Source organism: Ranitomeya variabilis, chromosome 4 (genome assembly GCF_051348905.1).
Source record: "Ranitomeya variabilis isolate aRanVar5 chromosome 4, aRanVar5.hap1, whole genome shotgun sequence".
Classification (NCBI taxonomy): domain Eukaryota; kingdom Metazoa; phylum Chordata; class Amphibia; order Anura; family Dendrobatidae; genus Ranitomeya; species Ranitomeya variabilis.
Window position 1 is genome coordinate 576332326 of NC_135235.1, and position 26933 is coordinate 576359258.

Below are 26933 nucleotides of genomic sequence, written 5' to 3' on the forward strand. Positions count from 1 at the left end.
GTTTACCCGGGTTACCAGCGTAAAATGTAAAAAAAAAAAAACTACATACTCACCTTCGCGTCCCCCGGCGTCCGCTTCCCACACTGACTGAGCGCCGTAAAGTGAAAGTGAAAGTACAGCACAGCGGTGACGTCACCGCTCTGCTGTTAGGGCCGGCGCTCATTCAGTGGCGGAAGCGGACGCCGGGGGACGCGAATGTAAGTATGTACTGTTTGTTTTTTTTACATTTTACGCTGGTAAGCAGGGTAAACATCGGGTTACTAAGCGCGGCCCTGCGCTTAGTAACCCGATGTTTACCCTGGTTACCCAGGGACCTCGGCATCGTTGGTCGCTGGAGAGCGGTCTGTGTGACAGCTCTCCAGCGATCAAACAGCGACGCTGCAGCGATCGGCATCGTTGTCGCTATCGCTGCAGCGTCGCTTCATGTGAAGGTACCTTAATCCTCCCTCTTGTCATGTAAACAAGCCCCCATAGGTGTGAGTGATGTTTGTAAGAAACCTCACTGCCAGCTCTTTGCAAATCTAGGAGCTGGCTGAGATCAGCATCACTGCTGCTTCCCGAGGCATGGCGCAGATGAAGCAGGAGAGTGTACATTTCTCATTATGCATTTCCAGAGAGGCAGAAAGTCGCATACATGTGTGAGATTTGCAAAGATAACATTCTAACAAATCATGTCACTGGATTCCTTGCAGGGCTGTTTAAAACCGCCGACTCCTGACTCCACAGCACTGCCTCACTACTGAGCATGAACGTAAAGCGCAGCACAGAGTCATCTCAACTAAAAGCCGAAATCCTTAGATCAGGAACAGAACAAACATTTAGGCTATGCGCACACATTGAGTAAACCCAAGCAGAAATTTCAGAATATTTTCTGCACCAAATTGGCAAGTCACAAATAAGTAAAACGTGCATGACACTTCACGCTTCTCATTCACTTTGCTGGCATCAGGATTGCTTCAGATTTTGCTAGCAAATATGCACTGCAAAAGGCACTATATCTGCAACGTGCACATGCCCTTATAGGACATTTCATAACTTCTCCAAATTCTTATGAAAACATTTGCAGCACATCCTGCATTGTACTACTGTACCCAATGTACTATATAATTTAGGAGTCTGAGGCGGTTTATTTTATACCGACTCCACCATAATGGACACTGACCTCGACTATACAGCCTTGATTCCTTTTGTTTGTCCATCCAACTAGCTGAGCCCACCACTGATTTTTTTTTTTTTAAGTACACTCAAGCAGACTAGTTGTGAAACAAAGGAAGGTAGTGGGGAGGAGGGGGGAATAAAAACTTTGATAACCAGGTCCCTTAACATGTACAACAGGAGTTTTTCCCCCAACCATGAAAACAAAAAACAGATCACAAAAAGACAAACCCATAAAATCCTGTCAAAGAGAGGAAGATTGAAGTGTTCCATTAGTGTCAGTATCCCAGCATTTCACAGAAATAAGAATCCATCTTATAATATGGTCAATAGACCATAGAGAACTCAAGCACAGTTTGTAGTCCCACAAGGAGAGCTGGAGAAATCATTAGAGCTAATAAAGAGTACACTACAACCACAAATGTCTAGTTATAATGGCACTGTGGGGTGGGAACACAAAACTTACATTTAGTAAAACTCTGTATTGTACATCTCATTTATTAATATCCATTTTTTAACTCAAAATAAAAAATATCATTACTGTCAATGATAAATATAAGAAAAACAGATTTTTACCAAATCCATTATTGTATTGATGTTCATTAACCTACAAGTATCAACCTAAACTACAAACATTTCTCGCCAAAAATGGCAACAACAATGATAGACAGCAGTAATGCAGTCATAGTATCCCAGTTGATTCTGCAAGTACACATTTCTGTGAACAAGAATAAAAATATATGTCAAGTACAGCAAGCTAAACAACTATCCAAAACAAGAGTTAAAAAAAATAAATAAAACTTCTCTGGTTTAGTAAAACAATTGTAACATTTGTGAAACAAAACTCTGGAAAAGTCTTACCGGATTACATCAAATCCTGTCCTTGGGTCCACATATGTATTAGAGCTACAAACAGATGCTACATCCGAGGTCAGAGCCATAGGCTGCACACACAAGACTGTAGAAATGGATATTTCCTCCAACCTAGGGATATTTCCTCCAATCTACTATTAAGCCTGTAGTGGCTTACCTCACTGTACAACAAAATCCTTAGGGTATGTGCACACGTTGCGGATTTCTTGCAGAAAATTCCTGAAGAAAACCGGAAATTTTCTGCAAGAAATCCGCATTTTTTTTTTTGCGTTTTTTTTCCGTTTTTTTCGCGTTTTTTTAGCATTCTGCAAGCGTAATTAGCTTGCAGAATGCTAAAGTTTTCCCTGCGATCTGTAGCATCGCTTGGAAAACTGACTGACAGGTTGGTCACACTTGTCAAACATACTCTTTGACAAGTGTGACCATCTTTTTACTATAGATGCAGCTTTTGCAGCATCTATAGTAAAAGATAGAATGTTTAAAAATAATAAAAAAAATAAAAAAATGCTTATACTCACCCAGACATCTCACCGGCGTCCGTTCCGTATAGCTGGTCTGTGCGCACAGGACCTCCCGTGACGTCACGGTCACGTGAGCGGTCACATGACCGCTCACGACCAATCACAGGACAGTGACGTCATTCGGCGAGGTCCTTCAGCGCACACCAGGTACAGAAACCGAACGGCAGCGTGCGAGGAGGCGGCAAGACATCGAGGGTGAGTATAGGACTGTTTATTATTTTATTTCTTATTTTTTGACCACTTATATGGTGCCCAGTGCGTGGAGGAGAGTCTCCTCTCCTCCACCCTGGGTACCAACCGCATATAATCTGCTTACTTCCCGCATGGTGTGCACAGCCCCGTGCGGGAAGTAAGCAGATCAATGGACCCCTAGGTGTGCGGAATCCCTGCAATTCCGCATTTTTAATGAACATGTTGCTTTTTTTTCCGCTATGCGATTTTTTCGCGGAAAAAATCGCAACATTTGCACCAAAAATGCGGAATACCCTGTAAATAATAGGAGGCTTATGTAAGCGTTTTTTTTCGCGTTTTTATCACGTTTTTATAGCGAAAAAACGCGAAAAAAACGCTAACAATCCTGAACGTGTGCACATGGCCTAAAGGTTCAATACTCCTTGCCCTGACAACTGTTATTTACAAAATGGGAGGCCACCATACACAATGGACCTTAGGGGGTTCATTGACAATCAATTATGCATGGTCTGCACTAGTCAAAGCAATTGTAATGAAATTACCATTGATTTGCATGTAAACTGTGGATATAACCTGAAAAGAAACAGGTTTACCTAGCTTTTGCTAGTCCCACACAGTAGAAGAAAAGATGCTGGTGCTAAATAAAACTACATTTTGCATGTAAAAAGACATGTTCAAATGTGTATAACAATACAGGAGGCGAGGAGCCAGCTGCCTACTATGCCATGTGATAGATTGGTTTCTGAGAGAGGTTTTTACTAAGATTAATAAATAATTCACACACTGTAATCACACCTTTCTTTCCACTAGTGTTTACAAAGCTAATCAAGTAGTTGGAAGGATGCATCCGCAGAGATGTCCTCTATATGAGCTCTACCAGACAGGAATACATATATAGGAGCACAGCCTAGACAAACATTCATTCCATATCCCAAAACAAAACTTTCAATTCCTACATCTACAAAGTTTGCATGAGCAGCAAGATAGATAATATTCAGGGAACGATTATATAAAAACAGAACAATTATCCACACCCCAATGTATAACATTGCTATGGGGGAAAATTTATTATGACTGGTGTTGCATAAACCAGTGTCTGTGTGCTGGAGTAAGAAAGGCCACATTAATTAAGATCTACAGCCGCTCTTCATAAATTTGGGGTATCTCAACCCATGCAGCAGAAAATGAAATGTTGATTTGCACTGTAACTTACATCAATTTCTGCGGAAAAATATAGTACCTCTGTCGAGCTGACAAAGGCCTAGTATCTCTGAAATGTTTTTTTTTTTTTTTTTTTTTTTTTTTTACAAAACCAAGGATATATTACCCCCAAAATGCTTCTTCATAAGGATTAACACTAATTCAAACATTTAACATCTGTACGGAGCCTATAAAGAGTACATAAACTACAGCATACCAGGAGAACTGCTCTCCAAGATTTCAAGGTTGAGTTCAGTTTCAAAAGTCACAGAAGGCAGAGAGCTTGTCACTTCCTCCATTGCATGTGATGCTTTTGCTCCCACACTGCAACTCTGAAAACAAATAGGTACGTTTATAAGAGCAGCAGTGCCACATTTTTTCAGAGCAAGCGTCAAGCCAACAGCTGTACCTACCACACTGTGTGTCTGACTGTATCATGGAAGGATGGCCAGTCTAATAAAGGCCAAGCCTGTAAAAGGTACTCTATACTCATAAGAGCAACAAAGCTCTGCATATGAAGTGCAGGGGAACTATGCCACTACATACTTTAGGGGGGAAAATGAGGTTCTCAAGTGAAAAAGACAATTTTACACTAATTAAAAAAAGATAATTATACAGTCAAGCACAAAATACATTGCATGTGCATCTAAAAGCCTGAAAATGTAACCAATTTGCCCCTTGCTCATATTACAAAGCTGGCCACACAAAGCTTACATTTGCAAAGAATTATAGGAGTTTTACCTGAGCTTTAGGAAATGCTAGCCTTGATCCATCCTGAAGGTCACAGTAATGATCTGTGTGGCTGTCTCCAACTATGTGCTGAAATTCCTCCCCCTATGGGCGTTGTCCTGGAAAGAGGTAAAGCAGATTTACTTGCATTACATAACAAAAGCTGTAAAGTACAAAATAAAGACTTTCGCAAAGTTACTGCATTTTACAATTTATTGAAATATCTAGCAAAAAAAGATGCGTTTGTCAAAAGGCATACTAACACAAAAAAAATTATTAAAATAACGATGATGCAACCATGATTGTGTAGTTAGGCTACGTTCACATTAGCGTTCTGCGCCGCAGCGTCGGGCGCTGCAGCGTCGCCGCATGCGTCATGCGCCCCTATATTTAACATGGGGGCGCATGGACATGCGTTGCACTTGCGTTTTGTGACGCATGTGTCACTGTGGTGCATGCGTCAGGGCGCAGAGGACGCAGCAAGTTGCAGTTTTTTCTGCGCCCAAAACCATGCAAAAATGGACGCATGCGTCACAAAACGTTGCGTTGTGCATGCGTTTACATTTGCGTTGCGTCGCCGACGCTGCGGCGCACAACGCAAATGTGAACGTAGCCTTAGTGACTATTTTGCCCCTGAAGCTTTCTACAGCTGTAGGCTTAATGATGAGCATTAGTATACAAGTTATTTGAAATGATCATTATATTTAGTTTAGGGCTATGCGGCAACAAAAGTTATATGACCAAAAAGTGCCCTGTATGGCTCCTACTTTGCAGAATAGCACAGGTGAAGGAGTCAGCATTGTGTACCCTAGAACACCTTGACAAGACAGTAAAAATAATCCAACTGGGTCCAAATTCAACTTACAGCACATGACGATCTTTGGCCATGCGACCTGTGTCATAGGCAACTTTGTCGTGTAATCTTAGCTACAATTGTGCAATCTTAGTTTAGATATAAAAGATCACTTTCATTGTACAAAGTGTTTATTATTTTTCTAAAGTTACAAAACTTTCTAAAAAGTACAGTATATAGTCGAGTATAAGCCGACCCGAGTATAAGCCAAGACCTCTAATTTTGCCACAAAGAACTGGGAAAACTTAATGACTAGAGTATAAGCCGAGGGTGGGAAATGCAGCAGCTAACGGTAAATTTCAAAAGTAAAAATAGATACCAATAAAAGCAAATTAATTGAGATATCAGAAGATTAAGCGTTTTTGAATATCCATATTGAATCAGGAGCCCCATATAATGCTCCATACAGTTCATGATGGGCCTCACAAGATGCTCCATATTAAAATATGCCCCATATAATCCTGCATAAAGGTAATGGCCCCATAAGGCTACTTTCACACCAGCGTCGTACGACGCACGTCGCAATGCGACGTACCGACGCAAACTGTGATAGCGCCGCACAACGGTGGCAGCGGATGCAGTTTTAAAACGCATCTGCTGCCCCATTGTGAGATGCGGGGAGGAGGTGGCGGAATTCCGGCCGCGCATGCGCGGTCGGAAAAGACGGTCATGACGCACCAAAAAACGTTACATGTAACGTTTTTTGGTGGCGACGGTCCGACGCAACCGTCGCACGACTGTTGCGACGTGTGGCAATGCGTCGCTAATGCAAGTCTATGGAGAAAAAAACGCATCCTGCAAGCACTTTTGCAGGATGCGTTTTTTTCTACAAAACGATGCATAGCGACGTGCAGTGCACGACGCTAGTGTGAAAGTAGCCTAAGATGCTCCATAGACACAGTTACCCCATATGGTGCTGCACAAACGTTATGGCCCCATAACATGCTCCATAAAGATAGTTGCCCCATACAGTGCTGCACAAACGTTGATTATGACCCCATAAGATGCTCCATGCAGACACTTGCCCCATATAATGCTGCACAAACGTTATGGCCCCATAAGAGGCTCCATAGAGATATTTGCCCCATATGCTGTTGCTGCGGTAAAAAAAAAAAAAACAAACAAAAAAAACACCTCTTGTCGCTCAAGCACCCGGCACTTTCAATATTCACCTCTCCTCGTTCCGGGCGCCGCTCCGTCTTCTGCACTGACGTTCAGGCAGAGGGCGCGCACTAACCACATCATCGCGCCCTCTGACCTGAGCTTCACTGCAGTACATGCTGAAGACTGTGCGGAACCCGGAACGAGAGGCGAATATCGCGCAGCGCTCCCCCTCCCCATTATATTCACCTGCTCCAGGCGCAGTCCCTGGTTCTCCGGCGCTGCAGCTTCTTCCTGTACTGAGCGGTCACCGTTACCGCTCATTACAGTAATGAATATGCGGCTCCACCCCTATGGGAGTGGAGTAGGGTCATATTCATTACTGTAATGAGCGGTACCATGTGATCACTCACTACAGGAAGCTGCGGTGTCGGGAGAACCAGGGACCTGCACGGACTGTGCCGGGCGCAGGTATTAGACTCCCCTTCCGTGCCGACCCCTGGGTAAGACTCGAGTATAAGCCGAGAGTTGGACTTTCAGCCCCCCCCCCAAAAAATGGGCTGAAAATCTCGGCTTATACTGGAGTATATACCGTAACTTATTTATAAAATTCAGAAGTACCACCCGCTAGCAAATAATCAGTTCAATGACTTAAGGGTCCAAGATGTACACTGCTCAAAAAAAATAAAGGAAACACTAAGGTTACTTTCACACATACGTCCTGCGCCATCACGCATAATCCGGCTGCGGGACGGATTGCTGGATCTGGAGCAATTAGTGAAAAAACTGATTGCGCCCGATCAGCTTTTCTTCCGGATCCGGGATAAGGATATAATGTGAAAAAAAATATAAACAAAAAAAAAAATCGTGATATTCTCACCTTCCAGCGACTCCGGCAGGCTTCCCGCTCCTCGCGATGCTCCCGTTCCCCGTAATGCATCGCGGCAATGACCTGTGATGACGTAGCGGTATCGCGAGACCACACGTCATCTGGGGTCATTGCCGTGATGCATTACTGGGACCAGGAGCATCGCGAAGAGCGTGAAGGCTGCGGGGGACGCCGGAAGGTGAGAACATCACGATTTTATATTTTTGTTTATTATTTTTAACATTACATCTTTTTACTATTGATGCTGCATAGGCAACATCAATAGTAAAAAGATAGAGAGAGAAGGAACAGGGTATGCGCAGTTTGGAGGCCGGACTTCGGCGCTGGATATCGTCATGTGGCGCATCCGGTTCCCATAGGCGTCCATTGTCAGAAAAGCCAGACAGCGCCACCAGGTTTTTCGCTGCAACAAAAAAAAACAAAAAAAAAAAACGTTCCTCTGGACGTTTTCTCCGGCCGCTGGACTGGCAATTATTGACGGATCCAGCAAAAAAACAGATGAAACGTTGGAACATCAGGCACAATCTTGCGTTAATACAACTATGAGAGAAAAAACGGTTCCGTTTTCTTGAAATTTCGCCGTATTGTGCCTGATGCAAAAAACCTGATGTGTGAAAGTAGCCTTAAATCCCACATCCTAGATATCACTGAATGAAATACTCCACTTGTAAATCTTTATTCATTACATAGTGGAATGTGTTGAGAACAATAAAACCTAAAAATTATCAACGTAAATCACAACTAATATCCCACGGAGGTCTGGAGTTGGAATGATGCTCAAAATCAGAGTGGAAAATGAAGTTACAGGCTGATTCAACTTCAGTGGAAATGCCTCAACACAAGGAAATGATGCTCAGTAGTGTGTGTGTGGGCTCCACGTGCCTGTATGACCTCCCTACATGCCTTTGGATGTGATCCTGATGTAGCTGCAGATGGTCTCCTGAGGGATCTCTTCCCAGACCTGGACTAAAGCATCCGCCAACTCCTGGACAGTCTGTGGAGCAACGTGACGTTGGTGGATGGTGCGAGACATGATGTCCCAGATGTGTTCAATCGGATTCAGGTGTGGGGAACTGGCGGGCCAGTCCATAGCTTCAATGCCTTCATCTTTCAGGAACTGCTGACACACTCCAGCCACATGAGGTCTGGCATTGTCCTGCATTAGGAGGAACCCAGGGCCAACCGCACCAGTATATGGTCTCACAAGGGGTCTGAGGATCTCATCTCGGTACCTAATAGCAGTCAGGCTACCTCTGGCGAGCACATGGAGGGCTGTGCGGCCCTCCAAAGAAATGTCACCCCACACCATTACTGACCCACTGCCAAACCGGTCATGCTGAAGGAAGTTGCAGGCAGATCGCTCTCCACGGCGTCTCCAGACTCTGTCACATGTGCTCAGTGTGAACCTACTTTCATCTGTTTAGAGCACAGGGCGCCAGTGGCGAATTTGCCAATCCTGGTGTTCTGTGGCAGCTGCCAAGCGTCCTGCACGGTGTTGGGCTGTGAGCACAACCCCCATCTGTAGACGTCGGGCACTCAGACCATCTTCACGGAGTCTGTTTCTAACCGTTTGTGCAGACACATTTGTGGCCTACTGGAGGTCATTTTGCAGGGCTCTGGCAGAGCTCCTCCTTGCACAAAGGCTGGGGTAGCTGTCCTGCTGCTGGGTGGTTGCCCTCCTATGGCCCCCTCCACATCTCCTGGTGTACTGGCCTGTCTCCTGGTAGCGCCTCTGGACACTACGCTGACAGACACAGCAAACCTTGTCACAGCTCGCATTGATGTGCTATCCTGGATGAGCTGCACTACCTGAGCCACTTGTGTGGGTTGTAGAGTCCGTCTCATGCTACCACGAGTGTGAAAGCACAACCAACATTCAAAAGTGACCAAAACATCAGCCAGAAAGCATTGGTACTGAGATGTGGTCTGTGGTCCCCACCTGCAGAACCACTCCTTTATTGTGTGTGTCTTGATAATTGCCAATAATTTCCATCTGTTGTCTATGTCATTTGCACAACAGCATGTGAAATTGATTGTCAAACGGTGTTGCTTCCTAAGTGGACTGGTTGATTTCACAGAAGTTTGATTTACTTGGAGTTATATTCTGTTTAAGTGTTCCCTTTATTTTTTTGAGCAGTGTAGAATAGGAAGGAACTACACAGAAAATGGATGAGAACAAGAATAATTTCCATGAAATGTCATAATTACAACCTTACTGGCAGCAAGGAAATTATAAAAAGACTAGAGGGAGGCCCGATGCTATCGCATCGGAAGGGTGGTGACGTCCCGATGGGGGCAGGCTTTGCAGTACTGAGAATGTCTCATCCCCAAGTGCTACGGCTGCCTGGCGGGGAGGGTGCCCTGGTGGTCTGGATCCAAGCAGTGGGGAGGGGCCCTCGCGGCGAGGGGTTCTTGCAGATTATATTCTGTATTATCATCCTCCTGTGCAGTGTGAGTCCCACTGTGTATTGAGACACCCCCATGCAGGGACACCCCGTATGCAGTGTGAGAACTCTTGAATTGAGTCACACTGCACAAGGGGTCTCACGTGTATTGTGAGCCCCCGTGTATTGTGAATACCCCTTCACTTGCAGTGCGAGACCTGCCCTGTGTATTATGAGAAACCCTCCCCTTGCAGTGTGAAACCTCCCCCTTGTGCAGTGAGCGCTCCCTTGTGTATTTTGAGCCCCCCCGTGCAGCGTGAGCCCAACTTGCGCGCTGGCCATGAAAGGGGCTGTGACAGGCTGAGGGCAGCGAGTCATGTGGGGACACAGGGGAGCGCGCTCGGTGAGAGGGGAGGATGCAGAGAAGTGGTCTGTGCTCTTCCCCTCTTGACTGCAGCTGCTGCAGCAGCCTCCTCCCTCGGAGCTCCCACCGCCCCCCGTATGGTAATTACCTGCACCCGGCTCCCGCACTATCCGCTGCCGCCGGCCATGACAGGGCTGTGACAGGCTGAGGGCAGCGAGTCATGTGGAGACGCGGGGGAATGCGCTTGGTGAGAGGATGCAGAGAAGTGGTAGCGGTGGCCGAGATCCCAGCGGCGGCCTGGATCCCAGCGGCGGTTCCAATATGGCGGTCGGTGTACTTCCGGTGCGGCAGATTGTGGGATTCGAGGATGTCCAGACGGAAGTGGATGACAGACAATTTAACGTAATTATATAAATAGGTGCACACATCATGGACTTCATATTGAGTTTCTGCTGTATGTCTGCAACTTTTCCAAACAAAATGGGAGTATATCGCCACAAAAGAAAATAAAAAATAAATTTTATTTCACTATAAATTATGACACAATAGAAGTCACAGTGTAATTGTTTAGAAACAGCAATTTGACTACAGTTAAGGGTGAACCAAAAACAAGGTGTTACCCCAAAAACACAAATATGGGGAGAAAATATCTCACAGCACAAAAAAAAAACCCTGCTTAGGCTACTTTCACATTAGCGTCATTCGACGCACGTCGCAATGCGTCGTTATGTAGGAAAAAATGCATCCTGCAAAGTTGCCCGCAGGATGCGTTTTTTCTCCATAGACTTTCGTTAGCGACGCAGTGCCACACGTCGCAACAGTCGTGCGACGGTTGCGTCGTGTTTTGGCGGACCGTAGGCCCAAAAAGTTACGTGTAACTTTTTTTGCCCGTCGTGTCCGCCATTTTCGACCGCACATGCACGGCCGAAACTCCGCCCCCTTTTCCCCGGACATTACAATGGGGCAGCGGAAGCGTTGTAAAACTGCTTCTGCTGCCCACTTCGGGCATTACAGTCACAACGTGCGTCGGGCCGACGCATAGCAATGGCCCCGTGCCGACGCTAGTGTGAAAGAAGCCTTAGATGTTAAGTGACAGTGCACCGAGTTCTATCCAAGCTATATAGTTCCGGATGGGGTGGGCAACATTATTAATTAGCTAAAGTATAGTCATAGGAGTTATCACTAGTCAGTAACCATTTATCTATTATAGCCTAAATAGTAAAAATAAACATAGTCCCAACCATTAGTTATTACCCATATTGGCGCCATGGGGATAAACGCGCCCCTACGCTTATTTCACAACAGCTTCCTGGGGGGGCCAGGGTGGATGCTGTCGCGAAATGAGCGTAGGGGCGCGTGTTTATCCCCATGGACGCTAATATGGGTAAGAAGAACTAATGGTTGGGACCAGGTTTTTTTTTACTATTTAGGCTATAATAGCCAAATGGTCACTGACTAGTGATAACGCCTGTGACTATACTTTAGCCAATTAATAATGTGGCCCACCCCATCCAGGACTATATAGCTTGGATAGAACTCCGTGCACTGTCACTTTACATCTAAGCAGGGTTTTTTTGGTGCTGTGAGATATTTTCTCCCCAGGTATGTGTTTTTGGGGTAACACCTTGTTTTTGGTGCACCCTTAACCGTAGTCAAGTTTCTAAATGACTTTTTAGCCCCCGACAATTTCGCACATTGGTTGTCGGGGGCGCAGGTGATTTCAGGAAAATCAAGCTGGTCAAATGTTAATGTATTTAATGAGTTGATGAACACAGTGAGGTATTTATATATGTAGATTGGTAATACAATAAATTGGTTTGATAAGTACAGGCTAAAATAACGTCTTGAGGTTGTGGTGCCACCTGCAGGTTTCTGAAAATGAATGTTTAAACTGTACTTATTGATCAAATCGTGAATATGTGGTTTGTTTGTGTCTTTTCTTGCTGAAGGGGGCAAGTTTACCTTTCAAATGGTGTATTATTTGTGTGTGTGGGGCGAGGTAATCATCGAAAAAGCATTGCATGTGCACTAAAGCGTTTGCTTATGTGACTCACCTGCAGTAAGTGTGCAATCCTCGAATTTGAAATAGGCTGGGCAAGCACTTCGGCAAGTTGGAAAGACCCCAAGGCAAATGTCACCTGCAGGTAATTTGTCCTTTGAAATGGTGTATCATTTGTGTGTGTTGGTGGAGTATAAACAGAGCAAGTGTGCAATTGAATAGGCAGTGCATGTTTACAAATGTGTTTGCATATGTGACTCACCTGCAGTGAAGTGTGCAATCCTCCAATGTACCTGAAATCGGCTGGGCAAGGATTCGGCAAGCTGGAGAGCACCCATGGCAAATGTTAGGATTTGATTGTGATGTCTGCAAGCAGCTTTGGGGTAGTGTGCTTTGGGGTAGTATGGTGCTACCTGCAGGTCATTTTACCTTACTGCAGGTTTATGAAAATAAATGTTTAAACTGTACTTTGTGATCACATCGTGGATGTGTGGTTTGTTTGGCTATTTTCTTGCTGAAGGGGGCAAGTTTACCTTTCAAATGGTGTATCATTTGTGTGTGTGGGTGCAGTATGAATGGAGATACAAAGTAATCACCAAAAAAGTGTTTAGAAATAATATATAAGGATTACTCTGTGACTTATATTTATTATGTGTCAATTTATTGTGAAATAAAATAAATTGTTATTTTTTATATTCTTTTGTAGTGATATGCTCCATTTCGTCGGTAGTGACATGTTGTTTGGGAGCTCCATTGGATACTATCCATGTTAGTCCTGGCTGGCACCTTGGGACTGTCTTTTTTTAATATAATATTGTATCTCTATTTGAGATCGTGTATCTAACTTTTCCACAAAGTCTACACATGTAATATCTGAATTTTGCTGAGAATTTCACCCTATGCAGCTGGCTGCACCCCTAGGCTATGTTCACAGGTTGCCTTTTTATTCAGTGGAGACTTGCCACAAAGCCTGAAGAGTTTCCTTATGCCAGCAAAGTGAAAGAGAATCCTGAAGTCACATGCACACTTTGATAAATTGTGACCTGCAGATTTAAATCTGAAGCATGTCAATCTACTGTTTTTGCTGCAGATTTCAATCATACAGTACTAATAAGTGGGGAAAGTCTGCACCAAAAGCGTAATTTAAAAAAAAAAAACAAAAAAAAACCAAACACTCGAAACATGAAAAACGCGACAAAAAATATATTTTGCAGCTGTGTTTTTCCCGACAAGAGATACAGAAATGGTGCAAAAATGCCTGCGCCAAATGCTTAACGTGTGCACATACCAAGAGTGAAGACTGCAATGAATTGCACACAAAAATTACATGCTGCAGATTTAATTTGCACAGAAGGAAATGTGTGGAAAATATCAGCAACATGTGGATAAAGGACAATGTCATGCATACATTTACTGATGCAATCTGTTGCTCACTGACTGAAAAAAATGCAATTTTAATTCATATGCAAATAATGCCTAAGTGCTCTGAGCATAATCCGAGCACTTTACAAGCCATTGCCTCACACTTAGTCTCCTTAGGGGCTTGGGTTGTGCTCTGATCATATCCAGAGCACTCAAAGCATCATTTACATACAAAATAGCAATTTTTTTTCACAGTGAAGAAGCAATATATTGCGTAAGTAAAGCTATGGATGGCACTTTTTTTTTCAGAGCGCAAGGTTACCTTATGAACAGTTTTGAGGGACTAGCGTTCTGACAGATTCCCTTTAACATAGCTAGTGTTTTTATTACATTGCATTTTTTTTTTTTTGCATGCAAAGGCTAATGAACAGTTTTTATTTGGTACTGGTTTTTCATGAAGATTTTCATGTGGAAAACATTTAACATAATACAGTACCAGCTGGGTTAATTAATAATTTTATTTATATAGTGCCAACATATTCCGCAGCGCTTTACATTATAGAGGGGACTTGTACAGACAATAGACATTACAGCATAACAATAAACACAGTTCAAAGCAGATACCAGGAGGAAATGAGGGCCCTGCTCGCAAGCTTACAATCTATGAGGAAAAAGAGACACGAGAGGTGGATGGTAACAATTGCTTTCGTTGTTCGGACCAGCCATAGTGTAAGGGTACCGTCACACATTGAAATTTCCATCGCTACGACGTTACGATTCGTGACGTTCTAGCGATATCGTTACGATATCGCTGTGTCTGACACGCTACTGCGATCAGACACCCTGCTGAGAATCGTACGTCGTAGCAGATCGTTTGGAACTTTCTTTCGTCGCTTGATCACCCGCTGACATCGCTGGATCGTTGTGTGTCTTCGCTTGTAACCAGGGTAAACATCGGGTAACTAAGCGCAGGGCCGCGCTTAGTAACCCGATGTTTACCCTGGTTACAAGCGTAAACGTAAAAAAACAAACCGTACATACTCACCCGTCGGTGTCCTTCAGGTCCCTTGCCGTCTGCTTCCTGCTCTGAGTGCCGGCCGGAAAGTGAGAGCAGAGCGCAGCGGTGCTGCGATCTGCTCTCACTGTACGGCAGCACTCAGAGCAGGAAGCAGACGGCAAGGGACCTGAAGGACACCGACGGGTGAGTATGTACGGTTTGTTTTTTTACGTTTACGCTTGTAACCAGGGTAAACATCGGGTTACTAAGCGCGGCCCTGCGCTTAGTAACCCGATGTTTACCCTGGTTACCCGGGGACTTCGGCATCGCTCCAGCGCCGTGATTGCAACGTGTGACCGCAGTCTACGACGCTGGAGCGATGATCATACGACGCTGCGACGTCACGAATCGTGCCGTCGCAGCGATGAAAATTTCAATGTGTGACGGTACCCTTAGAAACGGGTGGTCATGGAAAGCTGCATGATCCAGTTAACAGATTTTAAGTGTAAGGGTACCGTTACACTAAGCGACGCTCCAGCGATATAGACAACGATCCGACCTAAACTAGATCGCTGGAGCGTCGCTGTTAGGTCGCTGTAGACGTCAAACAGCAGCTCCAGAACGATGCAGGAGCGATCCAGTGACGTAACGGCGACTCACTTATCGTTCACGCTCCATGTAAAAATATTGCTGACATCGTTGCTTTTGCTGTCAAACATGACGATACACGCCGATCTAGCGACCAAATAAAGTTCCAGACTTCTAGCTCCGACCAGCGATATAACAGCGGGATCCAGATCGCTGCTGCGTGTTAAACTCAATGAGATCGCTATCCAGGACGCTGCAACGTCACGGATCGTTGTCGTTCTCGTTGGAAAGTTGTTTAGTGTGAAGGTACCTTTACTGCAGATCTCAGACCCTTTCCTTATGTAAGGTGAAATCCACAACAGGGTCCACAGGTTTTTGCTGCTTTTGTTTTTCTGCAGCAAAACCTGATCTTCTCGGCAGGAGAAAAGCTGCATCAAAAACGCAGGTTTAGGTGTTTTTTGTTGCACTGGTGCGTATTTGGTGCGTTTTTATGCGTTTTTTTTCTCTTTGTCCATTGCTAATGTCCTTGGATTTTCAGCAACAAAAACGCAGCAAATAATAACTGTTTTTGCCGCTTTTCAAGTGAATGGGTGAAAAAACGCAGCAAAAATGCCCTATGTGAACTTACCCTTAGAATTCCAGTGATATGTCACTTAGGCTTCTGGGTGCAGCAGTTATGCTGGAGTCCGTTTTCTCTGCTGTAGATAAAGCACAGCTCAGGAGTTGAGCAGTGTATAAGGTCTACAACACAGCTTTCTGGGTACACACTATAGTGACAAATCTGCTCATCAGTGGTGGGGTTGTGGCTGGACTAGATCACACAACGTCAGTTGTCCTGTAGTGATAATCTCCTGCTGATAAAACACCGATTGTCCTGAAACAAAAACAACCTGAAAAAGTGGCCAATAAAAAAAAAAAGGTCATATAGAGAGGTTTTTTTTACCATTAGAAACACAAGTAGATGTGCAATAGTAATGTATGACCATTTTTTTTAGTATTTGACCACTTTTTGACCACTTTTTCTGTTTTTGTTTTTTTTGGTTTGGTTGGTTTTGTATATTTATACCGATTGGTCAAAGTACAATTTCTAGCAGATATAGGTGTTTAACACCATTATTATATGCATTGACATATACATTATATATACACACATACTATCTGCATGTTCCTTATCTCTGTTGCATACGTGTACTGAAAACCGTGTAACAGCCCACATTGCTATAATCAGGGTCTCTTCTCTTACATTACGGTGTGCTCAGGTTAATTAGCAATAACCTGGTGACAAATTCCCTTTAAAGGGAACCTGACAGCAGATAAATAGTGCCCCAGACACAACCAGGCAGCATGTATAAGATACTGGCTGTAAAATTTAGGCTATGTGCACACATTGCGGAATTTTCACAAAATCCGCATCTCTTGGCAGAAACTGCAGGTGCGGATTTGCTGCGGATTTTACGCGTTTTTGATGCGGATTTTGTGCGTTTTTTACCCCTGAGGATTTCTATTATGGAAGGGGTCAGAAATGCTGCAGTTCCTCACAGAAGAAGTAGCATGCTACTTTTGTTCCGCAGTGGTTTTCATGCGGATTTTTCTGCACCATTAGCATATTTTTTTTTTTTGCTATTGATTTACATTATACTGCAAATCACTTTGCGGAACTGCAGCGTTTCTGCGCGGAAAAATCCACTGTGGATCCGCACTAAATCCGCATCGTGTGAATTCAGCCTTAGGCTTGCATGTTTCACTCTGAAATAATGTGGTGCTTCAGGTAAAAACACTATAAAAACCACTGGGGACCATCAGCTGTCAGGATCCCTTAAAACCTGTCTAAAAAAAAAAAAAAAATATGGAAAAATGGCACACATTTGGTACTGGTCATATAACAATGTCAACTAATCCCACAAAAAGCCTTCAATGTTCATCAATGACCTTTAGGCAAGTCAGCCCAGATGCACTGAGAAGGCCACTTTGCCACACAGGTCACTTATTAAACCAGATTATACTATATAAAAAAACTACACTGCAATTAAGGTACCGTTACACTAAACGACTTACCAACGATCAAGACCAGCGATACGACCTGGCCGTGATCGTTGGTAAGTCGTTGTGTGGTCGCTGGGGAGCTGTCACACAGACAGCTCTCTCCAGCGACCAACGATCAGGGGAACGACTTCGGCATCGTTGAAACTGTCTTCAACGAAGTCCCCCTGCAGCACTCGGTGACGTCACCGCTGTGCTCTGCTTTACGGCCGGCACTGACAGTCAGTGCGGGAAGCTGACGGCGGGGGACGTGACAGACATCGGAATGTGAGTATGTAGTTTTTTGGGTTTTTTTTTACTTTTACAATGGTAACCAGGGTAAATATCGGGTTACTAAGCGCGGCCCTGCGCTTAGTAACCCGATGTTTACCCTGGTTACAAGTGAACACATCGCTGGATCGGCGTCACTGTCCGTCACACACGCCGATCCAGCGATGACAGCGGGTGACCAGCGACCAAAAAAAGGTCCTGATCATTCCCTACGACCAACGATCTCCCAGCAGGGGCCTGATCGTTGGTCGCTGTCACACATAACGAGATCGTTAGCGGGATCGTTGCTACGTCACAAAAAAGTGTGACGTTGCAACGATATCGTTAACGAAATCGTTATGTGTGAAGGTACCTTTAAGTTCTATGCCTCGTACTCTATAGCAATCTATGTACTTATTATTTAGGGACAGAATCTATAATAGACAATAAAACCTCATGCAACAGGAGAAAATAACCAGATGAGTTTTTTCTGACCTCTGAAAAATAAGCCAGTTATCTTACAACTATGTGTAAGTAAAATAATTTACAAGTTACCCAACTGAGTGAAGGCAATAATAAAGTATTGAACCCATAAGAAGTACGAAAACCCTAGAGTATCATATTGGTGCTGATCTCATGTGAACAATATTTTGGCTCATACATGATCAACCCAACAAATATCCACAAACCTATATATGAAATGAATGGATGGCAGCAGTTTAATGTAGTGCAAACTATGCCAGATTACTGAAAGTGAGAAGCTTAGGACCAACTTTTTAATTCAGATATGGTAGGACTGATGTGTCTAACGAGGTCATAAACATCACATTTCAGAGCTGTGCGTTATTGCATACAAAGCTTTGCTTCTATCCCAGAAATCAGAATACTGTACAGTGGTGGTCTATTTAATGACACACAGCTCTGCTGTTTTCCACTGTACTTGTAAGATGCCAGCAGTCAGCTGGGAAAATGAGCAGAAACGTTTGCCATAACATGCACCACTTTGCAGCATTCCTTGATGCCTGGGATATATGCAGAGCAATGTATATAATGGAACAGCTCTGCTCTTCTCCTGACACTTGTAACCACAGTAGGTGCTGGCAATGCAATCTGTGTGACCTGGCTAGACATAGCAATCTTACCATACCACATACAGAAAGATGGTTGTGAACAGCTATGGGGAGTTTTCTTTTTCCCCACCCTCCTGCATGACGCTGCCTACTTCTGATCGGTGGTCATGCACGTGAAAAAGTAAATATCCTCAAAGGAGAACCTATGCCAGCACCCACTTGGTTATAATGGAAATTTACATCTAAATCTTACTAGCTGGTACCTCTGCAATAGAGATGAAAAATAATAATAATAATAAAAAAAAAGTTTTATTCAGCTCTGCAGCCACTATTTCATGACGTGGCTAGTTTAATATGCTAAAACTGGTGAAAGTTCCTGTTTAACAGTAAATATAGAAGAAAGTGACCACTATTAATTAGTGCACATATTGCAGCACTGAGCTGCTTTGCCAAACTGTACTATTTCTAGAATTATTAGCCTTGTGGTTTTTACAGGTGAATGTCGAATGTTCATTTTACCTGTAAACTACCTGAATTCAAAGTGCCACAATGTGTACACCTAGCAAAACAATCAGTTTCTGGAAAGGTCTGGGAGCTTTATGAAGTCTGGGCAGCCACGATGCAAGCTATCAAGAATAAAATTAAAAAATCATTTTAATCTACAAAGTGACAGTAAAACATGTATTAGTTAATGGGTTGGTTTTGTAACTGTTACACATGGGCAGTAAGTTGATGCAAACAGAAAAATACAGCATTAAAAAAGCTTGACTACAGGGAAAAGGGTAAGGCTGCTTTCACACTAGCGTCGGTACGGGCCCGTCGCAGTGCGTCGGCCCGACGTACCGACGCATGCTGTGAAATAAATGCCCGGCATGGGCAGCAGAAGCAGTCTTACGATGCTTCCACTGCCCATTGCCATGTCCGGGGAGCAGGGGGTGGAGTTTCGGCCGCGCATGCGCGGTCGAAAATGGCGGACTCGATGCACAAAAAAACGTTACATGTAACTTTTTTTGTGCCGGCGGTCCGCCAAAACACGACGGTTGCGACGTGTGGCAATACGTCAGTAATGTAAGTCTATGGGGAAAAAAAAAAAAACCTCCAGACAACTTTGCAGGATGCGTTTTTTTTTTTCTCCTTAACGACGCATTGCGACGTATTGCAAACGACGCTAGTGTGAAAGTAGCCTAATTCCAATAGCAAGCACACTTTAGCTTTTAGTTATTCTGATTGCTACGGCTATTCCTTCTATGGGCAGTTCTAAAAAATCTGAGCTTTTACTTCTTTGTGTTGGATATGTGAACGAACAGGTAAAAAAATACATAGGAATATATAGAGAGAAAGTACTTACAAAGCCCTGAGACCCCCAACTAGTCCCTAATCTCCTGCCCCATGCTGGTATGTTCATAACATACAGGTACAGGGCAATCCAGGGACTCCAGTTTCACCTGGCTTGTTAAGGTACCGTCACATTAAGCGACGCTGCAGCGATAGCGACAGCGATGCCGATCGCTGCAGCGTCGCTGTTTGGTCGCTGGAGAGCTGTCACACAGACCGCTCTCCAGCGACCAACGATGCCGAGGTCCCCGGGTAACCAGGGTAAGCATCGGGTTGCTAAGCGCAGGGCCGCGCTTAGTAACCCGATGTTTACCCTGGTTACCAGCGTAAAAGTTAAAAAAACAAACAGCACATACTCACCAGCGCGTCCCCCAGCCTCTGCTTCCTGACACTGACTGAGCTCCGGCCCTAACAGCACAGCGGTGACGTCACCGCTGTGCTTTCACTTTCAGTTTAGGGCCGGCGCTCAGTCAGTGTCAGGAAGCAGAGGCTGGGGGACGCGCTGGTGAGTATGTACTGTTTGTTTTTTTAACGTTTACGCTGGTAACCAGGGTAAACATCGGGTTACTAAGCGCGGCCCTGCGCTTAGTAACCCGATGTTTACCCTGGTTACCAGTGTAAAATATCGCTGGTATCCTTGCTTTTGCTGTCAAACACGGCGACCTAGCGACCAAATAAAGTGCAGACCTTCTAGCAGCGACCAGCAATTTCACAGCGGGATCCAGATCGCTGCTGCGTGTCAAATACAGCGATATCGCTATCCAGGTCGCTGCAACGTCACGGATCGCTGGCGATATCGCCTAGTGTGACGGTACCTTTACATTATTGCAGAGTTGTGGAGATCTGGAAGTCTTGAAATACCATTTGGACATTGCCACAAGTGAGTAATCAACCCTAATCCTGATAAGCACAGTTAATAGGTGAGCTCATTATGATGCACATTCCCCCATGACAACCGTTACCCAGAATGCAACGTAAAGTGAGGGATCAGCCAATGACTAGGTTATTATAGGCTCTGCCAGTGATAAAACAGACAAAAGAGAGTCAATTCTAAACCAAGAGCAGTAAGTGCACAGATCAAGAGGGCACCAATAAACATTCAAATGATTTCACCACCCTTTGTATGACGTCACGTGTATTACATAATATGAGTGGACAAGGTTTTAATAGCTCCAACCGCATGTTTAAAAGGTTGCCCCCTCTCAGAAAATCTTTGTCTCCACCTGCAGTATTATAAAGTTACAAAACACTCTTTACTCATGTTGACAGCCAGCGAGATCTCCCCATGTAGATGGAACTCCCCCCACACAGCTGCTGAGCTCATAGATTGGCTCAAATGCCGTTGATAGGGTCTTGGCACTGCAGCCAATACTGGACACCAGGAACAGCGCCAGACACTGACTAAAAAGTGGTTTGTTATTTTATAACAAACTGCACCCAGGTACAAAGATTATCTGAAATAGGACAACCCCTTTAACAGGACATGGTAGAATTTATTTTAAGAGCCATAAGCAAAACAGGCAGATTTGGTCCCCATAGTGTGGACCATACATTTCTGGTCACTTTTGCCAAGTGAAGGAATCATATTGCTCACAATCTTTTAAAGGGAATGTGTCAGCAGTTTCAATCATTTGATTTGGGTGTGAGCAGCTAAGGCCGGTTTCACACTAGCGTTTGTGTACACAGTATAGGGCTACCTACTTATTACCTTCAGATTCGCATACATCCGCCATGCGTACCCATCTTTAACATTGTGTACGCAGGTACATGCGTGGTCAACATGTTGCGTTCGGCGGGCAAGTCAAAAACACCGCACGGGGACGCAACCGCATACAAAGCATGACCACGCATGTCCCTGCGTACACAATGTTAAAGATAGGTACGCAGGACGGATACGGATCTGAAGGGAAGAAGTACGCAGCCCTATGCTTCGTACAAACGCTAGTGTGAAACCGGCCTATGTTTACTGTGAGGGAGGGGTGGATGAAAAGCACAAGGGGGATGATTGCTGGTGATGAGCGAACATGTTTGGGTAAAACATGCAGCCACAGGAACTCGAACATATTATCCGAGAACACCCAAGTTACTCGAATATCCAAACTCATTCGCTAATTACTAGTGACTGCACAACTGGAAACAAACAGTGCCTGAGCATAAAGAACTTTAAAGGGAACCTGTCTAGTCCCCCAATCCATCAGCACTAAGCTACGGTATCTAAACTCTCTCCCTAACCATTGCCCATGTCCGGAAGTTCAGGATATGGCTTCCGGGAATGTGCAGTGCACACTCGGCTTCAGAGACGAACTGCACATGACAGTAGCTAATCATTGCTATGAGTAGCTGGTTGTGAGCCCAGGTCCCAAACACCCCTCCCCTTCTGTAATAGGCCATTCACTGTCTATAGACATTGCATATACAGATCCTAGTGTGAACAGGAGCAGCTTTATCAGCTCTGCTTCAACTTTGCTTTTTTTTTTGATCAGCATTTTAAGTTTTCTGCTAATTAGATTTTGGTGCACAGGGGTTGGACTGTGCTCTGGGTCTCACCCGGTCTGTGATTCCCTGGTCCCTCCGCCTTTCTTTGGTCTGTGAATCACCTGTCTCCTCTGTTTGATATCTCAGCAGTGACCTGTCATTCAGACAGGAGGCAGCGGAGTGGCCGGGGAATCACAAACAGGGAGAAGACCCCACGGAGCGCCCAACCCCTATGCACCGAAATCCAATTAGCAGAAAACTTAAAATGGTGATTAAAGAACAAAGCGGATTTCTTCAAAGGTATTAATTTCATCTATATTACAGCAATTTATTTTACAATACAAAATTGCGCTGACAGCTTGTCTTAACTAAAGTAGTCATTCACAATAGGCTTTGGGCTTATTCATACAACGGTAATTTCATCTACGTATTGTGCTCCTTGCTCATAGACTGCACACAAATTCCATAAAGGTATGTGCACACAACCCGCATCGGCCATCTGTTACAGCATAGTGGATGGAATTTTAAGAAATCTCTTATCCACTATGTGTCAGATACCCATGGATCACCCGCGGACACCGACATGCGGTGTGTCTTTCCAGACCACAGAATGTCAATTTCTCTTTCGGATACACTACTCCTCAAGAGGAATTTCACCCATTGAATGTATTGAACGCGTTGAATCTACATGATTCAGTGAAAACATGCAGGTTTTCCTGTGTTCAATAGACTGCAGTGCTTTGGATACAGCAAACAAATGCTGCGTCCAAAGCGCTGCTACTTCCGGATTGTTCGCACCCGGCCTAAAGGCTAACTCGCATTTGCGACTTTCCTCATGCTTGTCGAGGAAATTAACATTTCAGCAAGTAAAATTGGACAAATCAGGGAGACAGGTCAGTTGAATTTTGGAACATGACACAAAATACTACACAGACTGCAGACACGTCCACTTTCTCTGGACATGACTACAGCCTAAGCTCAAATAAACCAGATTAAGTCAGATCATGTTTATAACTAAATTATGGCAATAAGCCAACCATGCTTTTGTAAACCAAGTGCATTAAAGCAAGTCTGACAATAGGATCAACCCTGCTTAAATGAGCATGTAGGTCATAGGAAGCTGAATAAAATTATACCTTTATATTTGTGATGTGATGTCTTATTCCAGAGAAATCCATGTTTTTCTTATACATAAATGAGCTGTTAAGGACTATGGGCCGGACAAAGATCTCCAGGACAATCTACCTCCAGAGCTTATACAAGCATCCATTGCACATCACATGGGTCATTCCATATCAAGTGATCCAAATATGAATATTTTTTTTACCTTACGTCTTTAGATTTTTTTTATTTTTTGTTTTTATGAAGTACAACTTTAGTTAATTACAAATTAAAAGTTTAGAATTTTTTTCTTCATCAGTTAATTTTTTACAGATTTTTAAAGTTTTGAAAAAGCGCGGATTTTGGCCTGGTATGGCTTTACATTTTTTATCATATCTCGGGCTAGAATTAAGATATAGAGGTGGGAGAAGCATCATTTTTCTCAGAACAGTACCGGCTTTCATTTGATATGTCACAAAACTATGTTTCTTTATATTTTGTTTTGGAGAAATCAAATAAAAAATTTTGATGCGCAATTCTGAAAAAAACGTATGTTTTAAAATTGTGAAAACAGGCATGTGTGTTACTCGTGTCCTTGTTTATATTTGTACAGGGATTCAACTTGGGACCTATCATATTTGTATTTTTTTTCAAGCCTTGAATCATCTGATTTTATGTTTGTGAGTTTCTTCCTTTTTTCTTTTCAAATTACAACTTATTGAATTCAACATTTATATGTAACAATAAAGAAACACAAAAAACAACTACTGAAGTGCCAGAATAAATACATCTTAATCATCATAACACAACTTGCTCAGCATTTTCAACCTGAATTCATTGAACAAGCCAAAAGATAAACGGTGATCACATCCTCAAGTGTGATATTCTAAATGCAGTCTGATCTAATTGTATGTTAAAAACAAGATTAAAAGAACCAATATTTCTACCACCTATTTATAGATGGAACAATTTTTTTTCTACTATATCACTAAACATGTCATTTCTGAAGTGTTTAAGAAGAATAGTCCAGTAGTTAAATCCTCGTACTATAAAATATGAACTAATCAAACAATTAATAGTAGGTTTTTACACTGGCCTGTTATCATCAATGTGTCCCTTCTAGTGGGTGAAACGTCATCTGGTCCATAAGCGCTAACTAGCAATGGCCGTATCCCTCTGTGTCAGAGTATGCACGGCCTGTCATGGTGCTCGACTCCACCTGAGTTATATCTGATTTTTGTTCACTTTTACAATGTTTGATTTTCTTGGATACACAAAGGATGGCGCTGGACGAGACGGTGCAGAAAAGTCACTTATACGTCTTCATTTTCACAATCTTTGGAGAGTCCAGTAGCCACCAGCGCCGATCATATTCACAGGTCACATAACCAGTTGTGTCATCCATTGCCGATCTTGTGCCGCCTTCTACCACGTCATGGACGTCACTGTCTTTATTTCCACTACATGGGATGACAGTCCGGTATTGCCGAGTCCCTGTGATGGGTTCTGCTTCCTGTAACCAATATAACAAACTCTCCTCCTCCTATTTAGTCCTGGTTTGTACAATACATGAGCTGGATGTTAAGAATATTTTTCTCCCTCCATTTGAGGAGTTGCCTGGGTGATAAGATTTGGTGTGAATACGGTCTGTGGAGACCTGTGCTGCCGGCCGGTCACCTGCTCTGTAGTCACCGTCTACCCCTGGTCATTCTCAGCCCTGACAAAGCTTCTCCTCTGTCCTCTCCTGCTTCTAATACTCTGTAACATAATAAAATAATACAGGAATATCTAACAATCATGGATTATTAGGTAAATATGAACCCCACACTTCTACACCACAGGCTGAACAGATCTGAAATCAAGATTTTTGAACTGACACTGTAAAAGTTTTATTTTTTAAAATATGATCCCATCACGATCCCAGCCTGTATTTTGGTACAGATGTGGCTAGGAGCATAGCAGGCACATGTGCAGTTTTTGAAATTTTTAAATTAAACGTTTTTTTCAGAAATGCGTTTTAAAGTTTTGCGCTTGCGTTCGCATAGGTAAAATATTATCAAAGATACTCTTGTGACATATCTGGTGAAAGCCTGTACAGTTCTGAGTAGAATGGTGTTTATTTTGTTTCTCTATCTCTTTTCTAGCCTGAGTTATGGGGAGAAATGTATAGGCAGGCAACACCGAAACTCACACTTTTTCCGAACTTTGAAAATCAATAAAAAAATTTAAAAAAATATCTAGAATTTTTTCTTCTTCACATTTTGCATTCTCTGACACACTATTACCAAATAACAAAATCTCAAAACAATTAAAAATATAGTGGTAAAAATCATTGGTTCACTTGGCATGGAATGACCCACATCGGTAACATCCCCTCTGGAGACATATTTTCAGAGAGATATATCTGGTCCATAGATCTTAACAGCTCATTTCCTTATAGGAAAAACATGAATTTCTCTTGATAAGCCACCGCATTAAAGATATCAAGGTATCATGTTATTCAACTTTCTATGACCTACATTACCCATATGGACAGATTAGGAGGTGATCCTACTGACAGAGTCCCTTTAAGAGGTCTGTGTAGATTATAAATTACCCCTTATCCATGGGATAGGGGGTAACTTTGTGGTCAGATCCCCATCTATTGGGAAGTTAACCCCTCTTATGGCTCAAATACTACTCGAGGCCAATAACAGCTTTTTGTTATAAGAAACATTCATGCTAGGGAAACTTTTCAGTATGTTTATGAGCGTTAGTTGTTAAAATGATGTCGGTCGGCGATTCTGACCCTAAAAAACTGCCGACAGCAATAGAGTGTAGAGGTAGCTAAACACTTTTTTTACAGTTTCAGCAACAGCCCTCAATCAAGAATTAAAGGAACTCTTTCAGCACAGAATGACTTAAAACCAAGTACAGGCGAACAGTGCTTCATGGCAGGGCCAAACATTTAAATTCACCTTCACGCCTCCTTTGTTTCCATCTATCCCCCCCTTTACAAGCTCTATGAAGCTAAAGCTTTCAGTCAAAGAAGAGGCCTAAGAATTCAATCAAAGAAGAGGAGGGTGGAGAGTGGGAAAACAAGCAGGTGGGAAGGTGTATTTAAATGATTGGCCCTGCTCTGATGCTCTGAGCAGGGAGACAGTTTGAACAGTCATTCTGTGCTATAGCTACGTTCACATTTGCGTTGTGCGCCGCTGCGTCGGCGACGCAACGCACAACGCAAACAAAACCGCAACAAAACGCACGCTAAAACGCTGCGTTTTGCGACGCATGCGTCCTTTTTTGCCGAAAGTTGGACGCAAAAAAAATGCAACTTGTTGCATTCTCTGCGCCCAACGCTTGTGGCCATGCGTCGCAAAACGCAGCACAACGCATGTTCATGCGCCCCATGTTAAATATAGGGGCGCATGACGCATGCGGCGACGCTGCGGCGCCGAACGCTAATGTGAACGTAGC

At 43.6% G+C, this 26933-nt stretch overlaps 1 protein-coding gene across 3 annotated transcripts in view; it reads right to left on the reverse strand.

Moving 5' to 3' along the window:
- Positions 1-26933, reverse strand: part of DIDO1 (death inducer-obliterator 1) — an 81800-nt gene that overhangs the window by 48494 nt on the left and 6373 nt on the right. For 2 of the 3 annotated variants that reach the window (XM_077252906.1, XM_077252905.1), the window contains exons 2-3: positions 4683-4789; positions 4159-4273 (exon numbers count right to left, since the gene is read on the reverse strand). In XM_077252906.1, the coding sequence (XP_077109021.1) occupies positions 4159-4240 (82 nt within the window). In that variant the 5' untranslated portion in view covers positions 4241-4273; positions 4683-4789. The remainder of the gene's footprint in view (positions 1-4158; positions 4274-4682; positions 4790-26933) is intronic. The other variant, XM_077252907.1, reaches the window with a different exon arrangement.